At 35.0% G+C, this 16,991-nt stretch overlaps 1 protein-coding gene across 1 annotated transcript in view; it reads right to left on the bottom strand.

Annotated features, from left to right (window-relative positions):
* Nucleotides 1–16,991, bottom strand: part of LOC117322073 (roquin-2-like) — a 29,444-nt gene that overhangs the window by 11,337 nt on the left and 1,116 nt on the right. Inside the window, 9 exon segments of the mRNA XM_033876813.1 lie at nucleotides 4,478–4,860; nucleotides 5,347–5,663; nucleotides 5,783–5,947; nucleotides 6,137–6,365; nucleotides 8,541–8,673; nucleotides 9,592–9,792; nucleotides 11,358–11,533; nucleotides 12,381–12,689; nucleotides 13,106–13,616. Of these exon segments, the coding sequence (XP_033732704.1) occupies nucleotides 4,478–4,860; nucleotides 5,347–5,663; nucleotides 5,783–5,947; nucleotides 6,137–6,365; nucleotides 8,541–8,673; nucleotides 9,592–9,792; nucleotides 11,358–11,533; nucleotides 12,381–12,689; nucleotides 13,106–13,451 (2,259 nt within the window). The 5' untranslated portion in view covers nucleotides 13,452–13,616.

The following is a 16,991-nucleotide window of genomic DNA, read 5'->3' as shown; positions in this document are numbered from 1 at the left end:
TAAATCACATGTCAGAACATACTGATGGCGACATCCTTCTAAATATCCACCAAATATTCTCGCCACAATTTAACAGAATTAGATCATTAATTACACATATAGTGCTGCATATACTCTTTTTGCTACCATTTGTCAGAGGAAACAAAGCTGTTTCTGGTATAAAACGTACCCCATTTTGATAATTATGTATTATCTTATATAGCCAACTTTTCAATTGGATGTCAAGATCTTGTTTCAATCAACTAATAATTCAGCTTGGTATGATTTTTATTAACAAATAATTAATTCAAGCAGCTACAAGAAAGTACATATATAATAAAGTCTACATTTTGATGTCAAGCAATTTTCTACTGTATACTTTCTTTTCATTAGTAAATAATATAAACTACTGTAATCATGTATTACAATTTATCAAAGAAATTAAAAGTCTTTAATTTGTTGATAATGTTTCAATATGCAGAATACAGTCACTGAAATCTAACTCAAATTGATTATGTGTAATACCCATAATATCTGTTAATCAATTAATAATTCAATTTTGGTTACAGCCTTCCACAGAGCCAAAGACCAAAAATGATTGAAATTGTGTCAATGATGTGTCTGAAGTTTGATCAGAGTTCACATTTAGTTATCAATACATACATAAATATCTTAATTATTTATTAACTGGTTAATTTTTAGAATAACAGACATCAAAGAAGATTTTTTGCCGTACCTAGACACTGACTTAATATAGCAGTGATTGAAAATATTGAGCGTAGTTTGCCTTCTGATCAATGACATATAGATATTCTCTTTCAGTTTACATGATGTAGAAGCCATGCTCTTCAGTTGAAATGGGAACTTGGACTTTAAAAAATTAAAAATAAAGTATGTAGAGTGCTGATATGCTATTCTAACTGAAGTAAATCTGACCTGGACCCAGAAAGTGGGAAGTCAAACTGTAGAGGAGAAGTTTGCATTAGGTTTCATGACTATCTGATAGGAAATTAAATTGAGTCTGTAGAATGATGATATCATTTAGGTTGATACTTTTTTGAATTAAAGGCAATGATAATGAAATGTATAATCAAGATCCAGCCAAAGAGTACACTTCTTCAGAACAGCTTGCAGCTCAGATCCAGGATCAAACACAGGTGTCTGTTCTCAATGACCTTGACCTTAGATTTGATAACATTGGGTCAGGATAGAGACACGTCCCAAGGTTATGGCAACCAGACTGTGCAGTATGATGAAATTCCATCCAGACAATATAAAATAATGACCCTTACATTACAATGTGGACGGACGTACAATGAAATACTATAATGCATATTTAATAATGGGCATGTAAAAACAAAAGTCACCAATCTGTTTATCTGCACTCTAAAATCAGTGCTTAATCGCAAGAAGAAAATCATTTTTATATAGTTTTGATGTTTTAATACATCCATTCACTATTATTTGGAGAAATTAATTTCATACAGAAAACAAACTCGGAGCTCATTAACTCATTCAATGATTCATTAAAACAGTACAGGAAAATCAAATATCTAATCTAATTTTTGTCCCAATCATTCCCACTTCTGTGTTTATGGAATGTCGACTTTCCTATATATATTGTCTCATCATAGAATTAAGCTAAATTTTCAACTACACACATGCAAATTACTCCTTTTGAGTTCTACAAAAAACAACTCACACTAAAAGTACATAATATTTACCATCACAAGATCAATATGTACAGAAAATAAAGAAATGTCGTAAATTTACAAATGTAAACAATTATAACTTTGATTCACTGAATACCATTAAAATGTTCTCGCGTCCTGACGGATGCTTTATAATGACGAAGGTCATCGGAAATACCTATGAGATTTACACTTTCATCACGACGCTGATTAGGTAGTCCTACCTTGCCTCTAGAACAACACCACTGTTCAACTAGAAACAATTGGACACATTTTAATCTTACCAGTTTCGAGCAAAATCATTCAATCTATCTTATTACTAAAATGAATCTACTTTGATAACATGAATAATTTTAAAACAATATATGAAAACCTTCGACTTTCCTCTCGCATTTTTTGTTCCAGTTACAACAGAGCCAAGAACTAATATTTCTACAGAAGGAAATCTAGTCAGTCTCCTTTTCAAAATCTTTGCTATATGAATACAACATACTTGTTACTTCAATATTGGATTCTATAATTAGTTTTTAAATCAGCAACAGAAGTCTGTTTATCACAGTCCAGCTTATGTTTACAATTAGTTGTTAATGGCAGCATCAATATAATGCTAGCCCACAGCTGTTTACTTCCAACTCAAGATGTATTTCCGTCAAAGAATGATATGATCAAGGAAATGATCATATTCAGTTAATATCTAAATATCAGAATGAGTTATTCACAATATATAATGTATGTATGAAAGGTAACACAATTTAGATTTGAGCTTCATTTTACTTATATTTAAACACAACCTCTCCGTAATAACATGCAATGCTTTCACAACTTTCACATATATGTACATTCAACACAACCAGACAAGCCACAATAATCTGTCCAAAGTGTCCACATGTCTATATACAAATACTCATCAACTAATACACATTACACTATGTATACTTAAAAATTGTATGATTTTCTTAATACATCTTTTAAAAAATCTGCCACAAATATGATTGGCTATATACATAATCTATAGTCTCTTTCAATTAATATGCTTGAATATCAAGTTTAATCTATAAACTGAAGTAGTGAACCTACCTTAATACAAATCAAGCATCTACTATTATCAGACATTATAAAGCATAATATGAGTAATGCTTTAATAAGAGGCTTTTTTATAGCAAAAGTTTTTTGGTAAATTGTCAAGTTTCTTCAAACAAGAAGACAATTTATGAACTTGTGTTATCGGGCACGTAGCAATCGTGGTACTCAATGCTCTCAACCTGAAATATTGAAGCGAGTGGGTGACAGCAGTATGCACTTCCTGTAGCCTGCAATAAACAGAAATATGGTGAGAAGGAGGGAGAACATGCCAACATACCGAGGTGGACACATTTATTACTGAATTAACACACCTTTAAAACAATCCATCATTTAGTACTGTATATTCATCACAAAATTTGAATTTAAATTTTGAAAAAAAAAAAAAAAAAAATCTTGCTTTTGTCCAGTACGGACTTAGACAAAAGAAGACTGTCACTGTTCATATCAGCTAATAACATCAAACTTTTCAAAGACAAATGTCATTGTGAATAAATCACCACATATCTCCAAACCATCAGTATTCCTGGCATGACCTCAACACTATGTACATTTCTACCTAGAGTAAGAACACTGATCCATGTGTGAACTGACCAAATTCATCCAGGGATGAAGCAAAATAACAGCATACATTGTATATATCATCAGACTCTATCACTGTCATTTAAGAAAGAGGACTGTGTTTTGAGGGGGGAGGGGAGAAGGAATGTATGACAAGCAATGGAGTGTTGATTAAAGCAGAAACATTTTAGTCTTCGGACTTGTGAAGTCTGTCTGACCTTTTTCATCCAAGAGAAGTTACAAGAAAAGCTACATAGCTGTATCCTTTCACCAATTACATGTCAAGGTTTTAATTTTTTTTAGTAGTCTTGGGAGTACAACATCCACAATCTTTTCATTTTCTGAGCATTTCTGTCCTATCTTTATAAAATTCATCTGTCCAGCAAAAGTGGCAATTTAACAAATGTTAACAACTAGCCCAGCCCCTCTGATATTTAGAATTCAAAAAAAAAGAAAATTTCATTTAACAATAAAAATACTGCCACAATAAAGGGACACTTGTATCTTATGATAGTAAATATTTAACGAAATCGTCCCAATTTTTTTAAGCCTTATACCTTTATAGCTGAAAAGACAATCCAATGTGAGCTAATGTTACAGTAATAAGTGTACTGTAAGCCGAGTGTTGAACAAATGCTTGATACAACAGAGAAAACTTATCAAAATAGCACAGAAAACATACATGTCACAAACATTTAGATATAGTTAAATATATATATATATATATATAAATATCATATACATGGTCTAAAAGAAACATTGTGTGGCTTTTTACAAAGTTAAAACAGTGTATGCATTTCTGCATGAAAACCTCACAATGTTTTTACAATGGAAATTTTGAAGTCAACCGTCACATGTTACTATTACTATGTGGCGCTTGGCCGACGCAGTACTTCACATGATCATGTTGTTACATCATATATAGGGAATGCCAAATGCATGTACAAGTACGCCACCAGTCTATACATAGCCGAGCGGGAGTACAGATCTGCCTGTCATGGAATTGTTTGTTGTACATGTGTGCAGTCCGTCTGTATCTCTATCGCTGGAGCTCCAAACATCGTCTTCTTAATCTAATGGTTGATGTTTAACACTGAAAACGGTGCACCGACACCTATCGCCTTACTTACCTTGAGCTGTAAACAAAGTGGGGTGGCATTAATTACCTGCCCTTGGCCATGCAACACTGTTCCTGGTTGGTAATTGAATCCCTCCGGGTAGTTCCCTACTACAGGGTACATTTGGTCCTCTGGTGTTAGGGGCCTGGAACCTGTGCCTTGGAAGGGCTCAGCATATGGGTTAAGGACACTGGAATTGTGCTGGTAGTTATAGTTCATAAAACCCATTGGAGGTTGCTGCTGCTGTGGAGGGAAGGGCATTCTTGGCATGCCTGGGTCTACAGGCTGTCTAAAGGGTACACCAGCTGGATACTGGGCCTGTGGCAGGGCCTGGTTGTATTGTGGTCTGTAGGGACCTGTCACAAACCTCGGCACAGACTGGAATACTGGCCTGCCAGCACTGGGACTACCAGTCAGCACATTCCCACCACCTGTCACAACATACTTACTATTAGTAATGTCTCTGACCACACAGAGGCTGATGACATAAATACCCCTTTATTAAATGTTGATAAACAACAAAGTAAGTGGGAGTTCACATAAAAATTGGCAGGTTTGCCTTGTCCAATGTACAATAGCTGCCTTATTTTCATTCATTTAGTTAACTGATTATTTTGTTGCTTCATTTGGCTTTTTACAATTATAGAATTTTCCATTGACCCTTAAACCTTGTGTAATGTACAACATGTGCCTTATTTTCATTAAATTAGTTAACTGATTTTGTTGCTTCATTTGGCTTTTAACAATGATAAAATTTTCCAGCATGGTCTTTGATTTTCTTTCCAACAATGAGTCTGAATTGGTATCAAATCAACCCATTCCATACTCTTGTCCTTCACGCTGCACTAGCCCAAGGGCTTATACATATAGTGTACTAGCTACTGAACAAAGAGTCCCACTGAATTGAGGAATCATACCTCCAAATACAGGTCTTGATGGAGCTGGTACTCCAGGACCATGGGGCAGTTGAGCAGGAGTTCTCTGTCCCTGGTACATGTCCGGAGGGAAAGGACTACGTGGCACCTGTGTAGGTGGGGGCTGCATGGTGTTTGGTGGAGGAAGGATTGGCGCCATACCGGGAATTACAACAGAGCTCATCCGCGGTCCTGTTTCAGAGGATTCAGTCATTTTGTCCGATGTCAACACCTTAGCCTGAGCAAAGGTCAATGACGACAAAGACTTTGCCACAGATGTTAATACTTTGGCCGTTACGACATTGGGCAGAGACATGTTCCTGTAAACAAAGTGATATAAAAATGATGCTGTCACTTAACATATACCATTAAGAAAATAATGTAATTCATTGCCTACACTTACATGAAGTTAGAATTAACCTAGCTAACGTAAATCTACCTTCGGTTATCATATTGTGCAGCTGAATTAAACGACTCCACATTGGATCTGTTGTTATCTTGATGAACTTCTGTTAGCATATGCTGAAGGTCATCTCTGTCACAATCTTCATATTCAGGTGGTGTGTTACAAGCCTTGCCAGCTTTCTTGGTCCGTGATCGGTACCTACAGATTAATAGTTTAGAAAAAGGATATAGTGATATGACATATGTTCTATTGACCTCAAATCCAAATCTAAACTACCCATGTTAGAAGTAAGATTTCAGTTTGAGATATTTAGTAAAACCATATTTTCATTAGGCATATACATTCCACAAATGTTAAGAGAAATTTGTATAACAATTGGCTGCCTACTTGTCAAGTTCCTCTTGAGAATGAGCAAATGTGCAGTTAGAAGCTCTGGGACAGCTGTTTTTCTGCAAGAAATCTCGACACATGCTGGTTTTGTATCGGGAATTATGAACAGTGGTGTTTTCCAACTTTTTGTGTCCATTGTTCTTTACAAAGTCTACTAGTCCCTGGACCACACTGCGCACAGCTTTCATTACTGCCTCCAAGTTCTCCCAGGAGGGAGGTGGTGCCTCTGTTATGACAAAAAATGCATTACATTAAACAGTTCAAAGATAAAAGACTAATTTCTATCCGTTTTTAACTGAATTTCTAAAGCAAATATGAGTTTAATTCTCTATCTGAATGTCAACATCATTTTGATAATTAATTTTATTGCCATTGTTACACACAAGCAGCTTACACTTTAAAGGAACAACAATATATGTCTGATTAACTGTTGAGTTGAAATGCACAAGGCCATAAAATGTAATTCCTTGTTTTGTAGGCCTTCCTACATGTATGGTAAACCTGCTATATATACTGCTATTTTTGATGTGTTAAAAAAAATTGTTAAATCATTTAAGGATCTTGAGATTTGTCTAAGAGTTATGAATGCATTTGTAATTATACCAGAGTATGTGATCTTGGATAAAGGCAGTCAGAACATATTAAGAAATGTCCAACATCTTATCTGTACAATGAGTCTCATATTCATTTTCATAATGGATTAAAAATCGGACATTACGTGCCAGTCGGTTCATTTAGAGGTTAATTTGAATTTTTGAATATTTCTGACATGACTGGGAAGAGAAGAAACTCGCTGTCAGTTTTGACACCATTATATGCAGAAATGGCTTTTGGTGAAACGGATATCACAGGATATATCAGATTAAAATTGAGAAGCTTTTGATACTCCTAGTTTTAATGATTGGAACAAGTGCATCAGTAGTACCTGTGATGTGGGTGCAATGTCAACATAATGTATGTGTTTGAAGTTTCAGTTGAAAGGTCCACCAAGGTGAGAAATAACGAAAAGACCAAATGCTTAATACTATTATTGGTACAGTCAAACTTGTAATAGCGGACACCCTTATATAGCGGACACCTGTCCATAACGGACACTTCCAGGAATCCCCAATGAAAATCACTATATAAATATCGTGTATATAGCGGACACCTTCCTTATGCGGACAGCGGACACTTATTTTTGTCCGTAAAGTTGTTTAAAATTCTGTATAACGGACAAGTGAAACCATAGCTGTGTTGATATTTGTGTGTAAAACGTTTCTAAATAACAAGCAGAGCCTTAATTACTCAACTCCCCTGGCAGCAATGCTAACTTAGGAAGCCACTTCATCAGTCACTAATTGTCCTGTTACCTGTAAGTTGCTGTAACAATGGGCAGTAAATACAAGAGAGTGACCGATCGCCATCGGCAGAGGTGTTTGTTTACTCAACCCCACCGGTGACAGCTAAGCTTAATTAGCCATTCAACCATAGCCTAGACAACAAGAATGGTCAGGTGGTAATTAAAACATTATCAAGACCAACAAAAGAGGGACAAAGCAATAGTTATGTCTGTCTTAATTGTTTTACTTACAAAATCAACCGTATGCAAATCTGACAGGGCAGGCACATGGTTGTCAGCCGCCATTTTTTCACACTCGGAACTCCTCGGAATATGACTACGTAACATATTAAGAACAGCTGAAGAGTTCCGAGTGTCTTTGCATACACTACTAATTGACTGATCCAGAAAACGGTATTTATTAAATTAAATCCCTACATGGATTTCAGAAAATATGTCTCAAAATAAATGCTTAGGGACTATAATTATCAGAGGAAAATGCACTTTAATTTATAAAGAGTTAATGTTGTAATAGAAAAGATATTTCAAACATATTTATTTTCCAAAATATTGAGGATTAATGAAAATTGTTTTACTATGATAAGAATTACCTTTACTTTTTTGACTATGTTGAGTATTTGTCTGAATAGATATTCAGTATAGTATGATATTGTGAAGATTTTTTTTGAAACTATAGGCTTAATATAAATTATTAAAAATATCAACTTCAATTTTTGTGTCAGATGAATGACTGAAAATTAATTAATTTAACATTTGTCTTTAATTATTTGTCTTTTATTCATTTGTTTCAGTGTTTAAATATAATAAATCAGGAGACATATAGTGTACTATAAACAGACTTTGGTTTGTTTCTTCGTTTATAAGGGACATAACTCGTTGAACCTCTATATAAAGGACACCTCTCTATAAAGGACACTTTTGCCTTGTCCCTTAGGTGTCCTTTATAGACAGGTTCGACTGTACATATAACTTAAAATCATTTAAATATTACAGTTTTTGGCCAAGTATTCATCTTGAACAAAACCATTTCATATACAGCTATTGAATCATTTGTTTCACCTGGGGAGGGGTCTATGTTAGCCAAAAACTCGAGGTGTGTTCGCAGTCGCTGTAGATTACATGGATCACCTGTCCTCTGTAGGGCAATCACAAGCTCATTCACACTCTGGGAGAAGGACTGCGGTGTCTGCAGCTACAATACACAATACAACAATTAATTAACACCGTAAATAACAGGATTTATTTGAGTTCGTCAAATCCAATGCACAGTGTGTATCACAAATATTCCACAAGATGACTTCCACGAAACCTTTACTTAAGTTTTGAGGAGATTGTTTATGTCCTGAAAATCACAGGTCTGTATATATACAGAGCATGTCCAGTGAGCTGGTAGACAAAAGCAACTGCTTTGAATTTTTAATCACTTACAGGAAAAACAAGCAAATTCGTGGAATTTATATCCCCCGCTTTCCTAACATATTGTAGGTAAACAGTTTGAAGTTTGGAGTAAATATCATTGTAACACAACAAAATGATAAATTCTGTGGAGCCATAATGTCTTGCTTGAAAACTTTAAAGAAATAAGTAAAGCCTTATAAAAAAGTGAGATGTTTTATTTAACATGTATTACTGGGCAAAGTAACATTATTTTGCTAGACTTTCTCTTCTCATCTGTCATTACCAAACCACATAAATTTGGCTGAGCCTTTAATACATAATAACAATGTTACAAAGTTTGATGATGATCAAACTTGGTCAAGCCGTTAAGGCTTTTAACCTGGTTACCAAATTTGAAGAAAATCTGTTAACATTTGTTGCAGTTATTGCACAAAACAAACGTTTTTAGTTAATCAAGTGGCCATATACTATGTCAAATAAGTCGGACAGAAGTGGCAATCAAACTTGATCGATCCCTTAAGGCATTTAACCTTATTACCAAGTTTGAAGAAAATTTGTTAACATTTGTTGCAGTTATTGCATGGAAACAAAGCATGACATATGGACAGGCTGACAGACAAACCCAAATTAATATCCCTCATTTCTGTGAAAGTCTGGATATAATTAAGATTATCAAAAAACCTTCAGTGTGAACACATGTGATTAGACCTACCTTGTCTATGATTGACTGCATGTGTGATTTGTGGGTAGTATCACCATACAACAGAGATGACCATTGGTCCGGGGCAATCCTCAGACCTGCTTCCATGGCAATCTGCACAATCTGGGAGTCATGGTCGCGTCTCAGGGCATCGTAGGTCCTGCACTCTTCCTTCAGCTGCATCAGTGATGATTCTTCCTCTCGCTTTGTTACCTAGCAAAAGTGATGGGAATGATTTTAAATCTTTTCTGCATGGTTACATACAGTACTTGTACCATAGATGATACAGTAATGTTTTCCCTGGCATTTGGAAAATTGTCACCTGACTGAAACTGGGAAAGCTTTGTGAGCCATCAATTAGGGAGCATAGGCTGCTGGTTATCATTACTTCACAAAATCAAAGGGCCAAAGGCCCTGAGAAACGTCAGGGTCTGAGGTTATATTATAAGAAATTTAAAATTGGATTTTATAGTCAGACAGTTACATTTGCATCAGATGAAATGTCTTCATCTGGCCCTGGTATTTCTATTCTATATATATTCAAGAAAACATGTATAACATATATATCAGCTGACAAAAGCTGAGTATAGTTCTTTCCTGATTTCTTTATTGCTTGTGGAAGATTATTGATATACTCCTGAATCAGTAAAGCTGCTTGTAAACTTTGAAAAAAAGAATCAACTGAGCGACAAATCGGTCTATTAACAGAACATGTTGTCAAGTAACTACAACTAAAGATAAAATCCAAGATGTACACAGCCGAAGTTTTTTAAATTTTATTTATCAAACATCTATTTTATGACCCCTTAGGTAACACATTTTAACTCTGATAGAAAATTGCGGTCGCGTTGTCCGACGAGACATATCTAGTTTTGACACCGCCAGTACATCAGTCACGGATCATAATCATTAGATTCTTTTCAAACAACAAATAATAAACTTATTTAATAAAATCCTCACAAAAAAACGGCAATGTAGTTTGTTACAACTTGCCCTCAATTCCTGGTCATATTTCATGCATATTCTAGCGACTTACAAATGCATTTGAAACTGCGAACGGTCGTTGGTTTAGTTACAGTTTGGCCGACTAGTGTCGTGAAGAGTCACGTGACAGCTGAAGTTATCTCGTGGAATGCTCGGGTGCATTTGACTACGTAAATAGGATTGGTTTTAAGCTATAAAATGTTCCTGTATATTAACTCTGGATGAACAGATGTGGATAATTTCTCTGTGAATGCATGTAAATTTCTACGACGATCAAACTGATTTTTCTACTTTCGTTTTCAAGGCAGTATCGAGACGGAACTACGTAATCCTACGCCAACAAAATTGTATATACTGACGAGGAAAAAGGTTAATAATTATACTCTTAAATAATCTAGAACACCAAACATTAACATTTCATTTTAAATAATTGCAGTAAACACGGTTTACATCACTTAAATTGTGTCAATAATTGCTATCAAAATAGGAACTATATTACGCTGCGGATGTATATCATTTGTATGACAGAAATGAGGAATAGTTAGCCGGAACAGATCTATCAGTAAGAACATTTTCCCACCACGCCTATAACGGCAGGTGCCAAAGGCACCCTGACGTTAAAAAAGTACCAGACTTATAAAATGAATTTGATGACTTCATTGGGAGAATTAACAACATACATCAAGTGGGAACAAGGGCCTAAGTTTGGACTAAAATAAATGGGCAGGAAAATCAATGAACAATGTACATTATAAACAACAAAGTGCAGGCTCTCAACAACATATGTTACTCACCACAAAGCAGGAGGCTCTGTACAGAAGCTGCACCACATGACCTATGGCTGTTTTTGATGCCTGTGGATAGTGGGTCTCAAGTCGCTGAACCACAAACATGACCAACACTTTACGTGACAAGGCTGAGCCATCCTCTAGAGCAAGTAGTATTAGCTTCAATACCTCCTCCTGCATAGCTGAAACATTATTGGAACATTTGAAATTAATGCACAGCTGTAAAACATCCAACAGTATCAACATTGATTTTCAGGATTGATTGCACTGATGTCAGTTGAGATTACAACTCACCATTGCATGTTTCCTGACTGTAGCTAGTATGATTACCAGGTAATTAAGTCTTACAAATTTGTGAGAGACCAGAAAAAAATCAATGTGATGTGATTTTCCCCAAAACAAATTGATCACTTTAACGTTTAACAAGATAACAGCATACATATTAAGTGTTCGAGTGAAGATAACAGCATACATATTAAGTGTTTGAGTGAAGATAACAGCATACATATTAAGTGTTCGAGTGAATCAAACTTAAGTTGGCATGCATATAGTTTGTAAGCTGATGATATCTAGTTTGACTTAGATTTTTGTCCGATATTGCTGAATCTTAGAAATTTCTCTTGCTCAAAAAACATATCTCAATTACTGATAAAAATTGAATTTGAGCCCTGTGACACCATGTATACAATGATGACAATATCAAACTTTCTATAAACTGACCAGCATTTAAGTGGCTGCTGGCAATCAGACTATCAATATTTTCTTACTAATGAAAAGCCTTCTATCACTATTACAAAATGCTAGATCTTTTCTCTTATAGACTTGCAAAATAGAATTTAATGTTACCACATTAAAGCGTCTGCTTATGAAGAGTGGTATACCAAAATTAGATTGATTCCTGATTCCATAAATCTATTTGGTTTTTGATTATTCCTAATACAACAGTTTAAAGTTACATTATTTCCAAAATATTTTGTTAAGTTCTTCATGTTGACGATATTGTGTTAAGTTTGTCATATGCCAATATACCTGGTCCCAGAAATTGACATCCGCGTGCCCTTACAGCTGCCCATAGGTTGGAGGAAAGCTGCTGTGGATTTTGGTGCTGTAAGATGAGCTCTGTCACTGTTCGCTCGCCTAGTGACCGTGCCGCTCTCATGGCCCTGCCGCGGCCCTCCTCCTCCACCAGCTGACAGTTAACCAGAGTGACAAGTTTCCTCTGCATGGGTCTGCTCAACGCACAATTGGCAAGGGGACTTCCTGTACTGGTAACAGAGGAACCAGCCACACCCGTCACCTGTGTGGAGCCATTGTTAATCACCTGACCCGGCACAACACCTAAGCATTGATAAAAACAGATTCCTCATTAATAATGATAAAAACTTAGAAAAATGGAATTAAAAAGGCATTGGATTACAGAGATGGACCCAATTTTATCTTAATAGGGCTCCATATATAAAATGCCAAGCTCAAACCATTTGAAATGTTTTTCTCCATTAAAAATACATAAAAGGAAAAAACAGCACATAGTAAACTACTTGGTAATACATCTGACCATATAATATATATAGTACATCAACAATTATACAACTGTCTATAAACTCATAAAATCAAATGAAATCAAATACTTCACACTTTCCTTATACCACTTATGACTAGAAACCATCTAACACAGTTTGAATTTCTTATAAAGTATACATACATCTATAATCAATAGATACTAACGTTGAGCTACAGATGAAGTAGATACTTACTTGTAGAGAGTGGTTTAAGATATAGAGCCAGAGCCTCAATGCAGTTACGGGCCGAGTCATAATTGCTGATTTTTTCCTGCGGCACAGACACATTACTGTCAGAGTTCGGGGCTGCAACTACCCCCACCAACTGTAACAGGGCATAGTTTACAGGGAGCTCGCCAATGGACCTGTTGATGAGATTCTGGTCAAATGGACATTTCTTCTGTTGGAGTTTAGATAGACAAGTCTTACAGATTGTATGTGAGCAAGCAAGGCTGATGGGACATAAGTTCTTCCCGTCAAACACTTTATAACATATTGGACAGGAAAGGAATTCTGTCCAAGCAGGTGTCTGTACAGGCATAACTTGATGATTGAATGTTTGGCTTTTGGTATTCCCGATATAGAATATTATAGGTTATGCACGTAACATGAATATATGATTCCTCTCCTGTAAAATGGAATAGCTGCTTTTCTTCTGATCATGGGCTTTGTATCATATATGGCAGTGTGCCAAAACTGAATCAATCTGTAAAAGATTGAAAAGAGAGAAATCAAATAAACATTTAAACATAAATTGATAAAAAAAAACAAAAAAACAATGGAAATTTAACAATAATTACCAAGATCCCAGACAATCCATCTCATGCTAAAGCAACAATAAATAGCTTAAAATACTTGTTGGATAATTGTAATGGTTATCCATGGAGCTGTGATACACTGAGTCACCAATAGTCTTAAATTTTATTTTTGAAGATTCATATTAATTAGCTTCACTTTCTCATTATCATGGCACAACTTCAAAATAGAGGTGGGTTAATTTATATAATGAAAGACCAAATAAAGATAACACAATTTACTTGCCCATGTCAAAACACAAAGAGTCGAGGACCTTGGAAATAGGCATAGCAAATGTAAAACTTTATTTTACAACAATTGTGAAAAAAGTTATTATATCAACTTATATAAAATGCTGTTGTTGGCCCTGATGAAAGTGCATGAGGGGTTTTACTGTAGGAGGAAACCAGAGTTACAGGATGAAACTCACATGGTCGGACAAGTGACTGCATACCTTTTCAAGTATGATCTGAAAAAGCAATTGTGTTACCGCTAAGCCACTTGATTATGGGCCTTATTCATGCAAACAAAATATTTTTTTGTATATTTTTGCCACAGTAATATCTTGATGGACCTGCATATATTGACAAGGCCTTGAAAGTCTTTGACAAAGCTCGTGCACTAGGACACTCATCAAGTAAAACATGATCACCGGTCCTCATTTCACAAACAAACAACACTGGTCCAACTGTTAGGACGGTGATTAATAAAAGCTGTCTAACAATACAAATTGCAGTCGGGACGTATCTGAGGATGCATGTAATGGTGAAATGATGGGTTCCGATCAACTTTGGCCCACTACGATCAGGGCTATCACACATACAGAATTTTTCTTTGCGGCAATTGACGGTATGTAATGGTAAAATGATGCATTAAACCAGTCCATAGGTTTACAGTAAAGTTGTCGCCACTATCTGAGGATATCCTGTGTAAATATCGATCATGCATATGCACTTTGCAGCAGAAAACCTGACATAATCTTTTAAGTTGTTCATACAGCTGCTTATGTTATCAGTACGATATTGGTAAAGCTTTCAAGCTGTGACCTGATGTGAATGAAGATTCCTATGGTGAAATATGGTTATGAAAATAAACAAGAAGACCATTGGCCTTAACAGTCATCTGACTTTAAAGAACCTAGCACGATTGTAGCATAAATACTTAATAGCTAGTATAGCGGTACTGTTCGCCATGGTGGCCATTTTGGATTTCTGATCAACTTGGAAAATAGCAACACTTGCTTAGAACAATCTCAGGATCATTTCAGGCAAGTTTGGGCTGAATACCACAAGTGGAACGTAAGAAGCTTGAAATGTGTTTTTCAAGATGATGGCCATCTTGGATGTCAGATCGACTTGTTCCAATGGTGGAACTTAAGAAGAACTTCAAAATGTGTTTTTTTTTCAAAAATAAAAATGGTGGCTATCTTGGATTTTTGACATAAAAGAATCATCCCTGACTTTGATATTTTATTTTTGCTGTTGACACATGTGGATGACAGTGTTTTCTATTTGTGTCCAGGTACTTTAATAGCTCTATAGGATGCAATACACTGCTAGTATGTGTTCTGAAAATTGTCGGCAGACTTTGTGCATGTCTGTCTTGTTTCATATTTATCTGAACAAAATCCAAGAGTGTATGGATAACTTGACAAAATACAAACTTATATGTTTCAAACGCATATTGTCATTTGAAATTCAAGGAAACACCAATTCTATTCATTCTAATTAAAGCCAGACGTAAAAAGCCTTCAAATCAAGTGTACTTCGAAGGGCTGCCTAATCAACAATCTAAACAAAAAATACTTAAATTATTTGTCATCTTTGCCAGTATAGTAGGTTTTCATCAAACCTCAATGAAAATTAATGAGAGCACCTTGTGTATGTTTACAGTCATAGATATGTGTTAAGATTATTTGATGCATTTCAAAATAAAAAGCAAAATTTGCAAAATTCACTTATGCTGAAATTTCATTTATTTATGACATTTTAACCCAAAATCGCCGGCTCTTACTGAAAAGCTAGAAGAAAATAAGTCTGAAATTATAGAAGTTGTTCCAATATTAAAGTTAAGCCATAAACTAGTTTGATAATTCAATTAAGATCTTTATTATATTTAACTCTCAAAATCTTAGGGTTTTTACCAACAAAATACAAAAAAAAATTCTAACAATCTTTATTACCTATGATTCAGTAGGGTGTGCTGAGGTATCTTAATACTGTACAATTGTAATGCATCTGGTTTCATTGAAATAGAGATACTTCCTGAGAAACTGACCTAATTATACAAATTTAATGCAGGTACAACTTCAAGGTTTGGTTTGGTTTATTTTTGTTTAACTTCCTATTAACACATATATACGTCATGCCATATTTTTGGGAGACCAATAAGGGAGATTGATGATTATTTTAAGGGAGTTTTGCCTAAAATAAGGGAGATTTGTGCGCGACATAAATATCGACATTTTAACTCAATTTTAAAGCAATAAACTAATTTTGAAAGTGATAAAGAATATTTATATTTATTTTGGATATTAATCATATTGTATATGCAAACAATAAAAAGTTGTATAAGGTAAAAAATACAAAAGTATACATTCAGATTCCGACGATATGAAATTATTATTTTTTTTTTATGTAACACAAACAGTTTCATAGCTTTATACATATTACATAACAGCATTTGAAAAGGGTATACCGTATTACAATTACATGTAGCTAAAGATTAAGACAAGCAAGTTAATCATTCATCAGTTTTGATTTTCTTTAAATTAGAAAGTTTGATCCATTCTGAGTGAACACATCAGTTGTAAGAATCACCATGAAATGTCCTGTGGGATCCCTTATGTTGGACCATTTAGATATAAAAATATTCCAAGTGTGCAAGTGTATACACGAAGTCATGAGAACTGAAGATGCTCATGTTAGGAGACTGCACTAAATCTTATCACGATCATTCTAGATTTTGTATAATTTCTCTGTCATGGACGGTACAGTCATTGTAAACATCATGATTGACCACTACGACCAACAGATGTGGTAATTTTGATAGTTTTCTAAAAGAAAATATCGGATTTCATCTTGCTATCACTGATCAACGATACACATGTTAAGTGAAAAACATGTGTGATTTTGCGTCTGACCAGACTCTGTATCAATTACCATCATCAAAGTATGGTCCTAAAAGAAAACAAACAATAATTCAAGTCTGTTAGCAAAGGGGGTTTACGTTGTTTGTAAGCGACTTGTCTTTATTTCATGGTGATAAATATTCTAGCGCAAACATT

Source organism: Pecten maximus, chromosome 2, assembly GCF_902652985.1.
Source record: "Pecten maximus chromosome 2, xPecMax1.1, whole genome shotgun sequence".
NCBI classification, from domain to species: Eukaryota; Metazoa; Mollusca; class Bivalvia; order Pectinida; family Pectinidae; genus Pecten; species Pecten maximus.
Note: the sequence above shows the minus strand (reverse complement) of the source record. Positions and strands in the feature narration are given on the sequence as shown.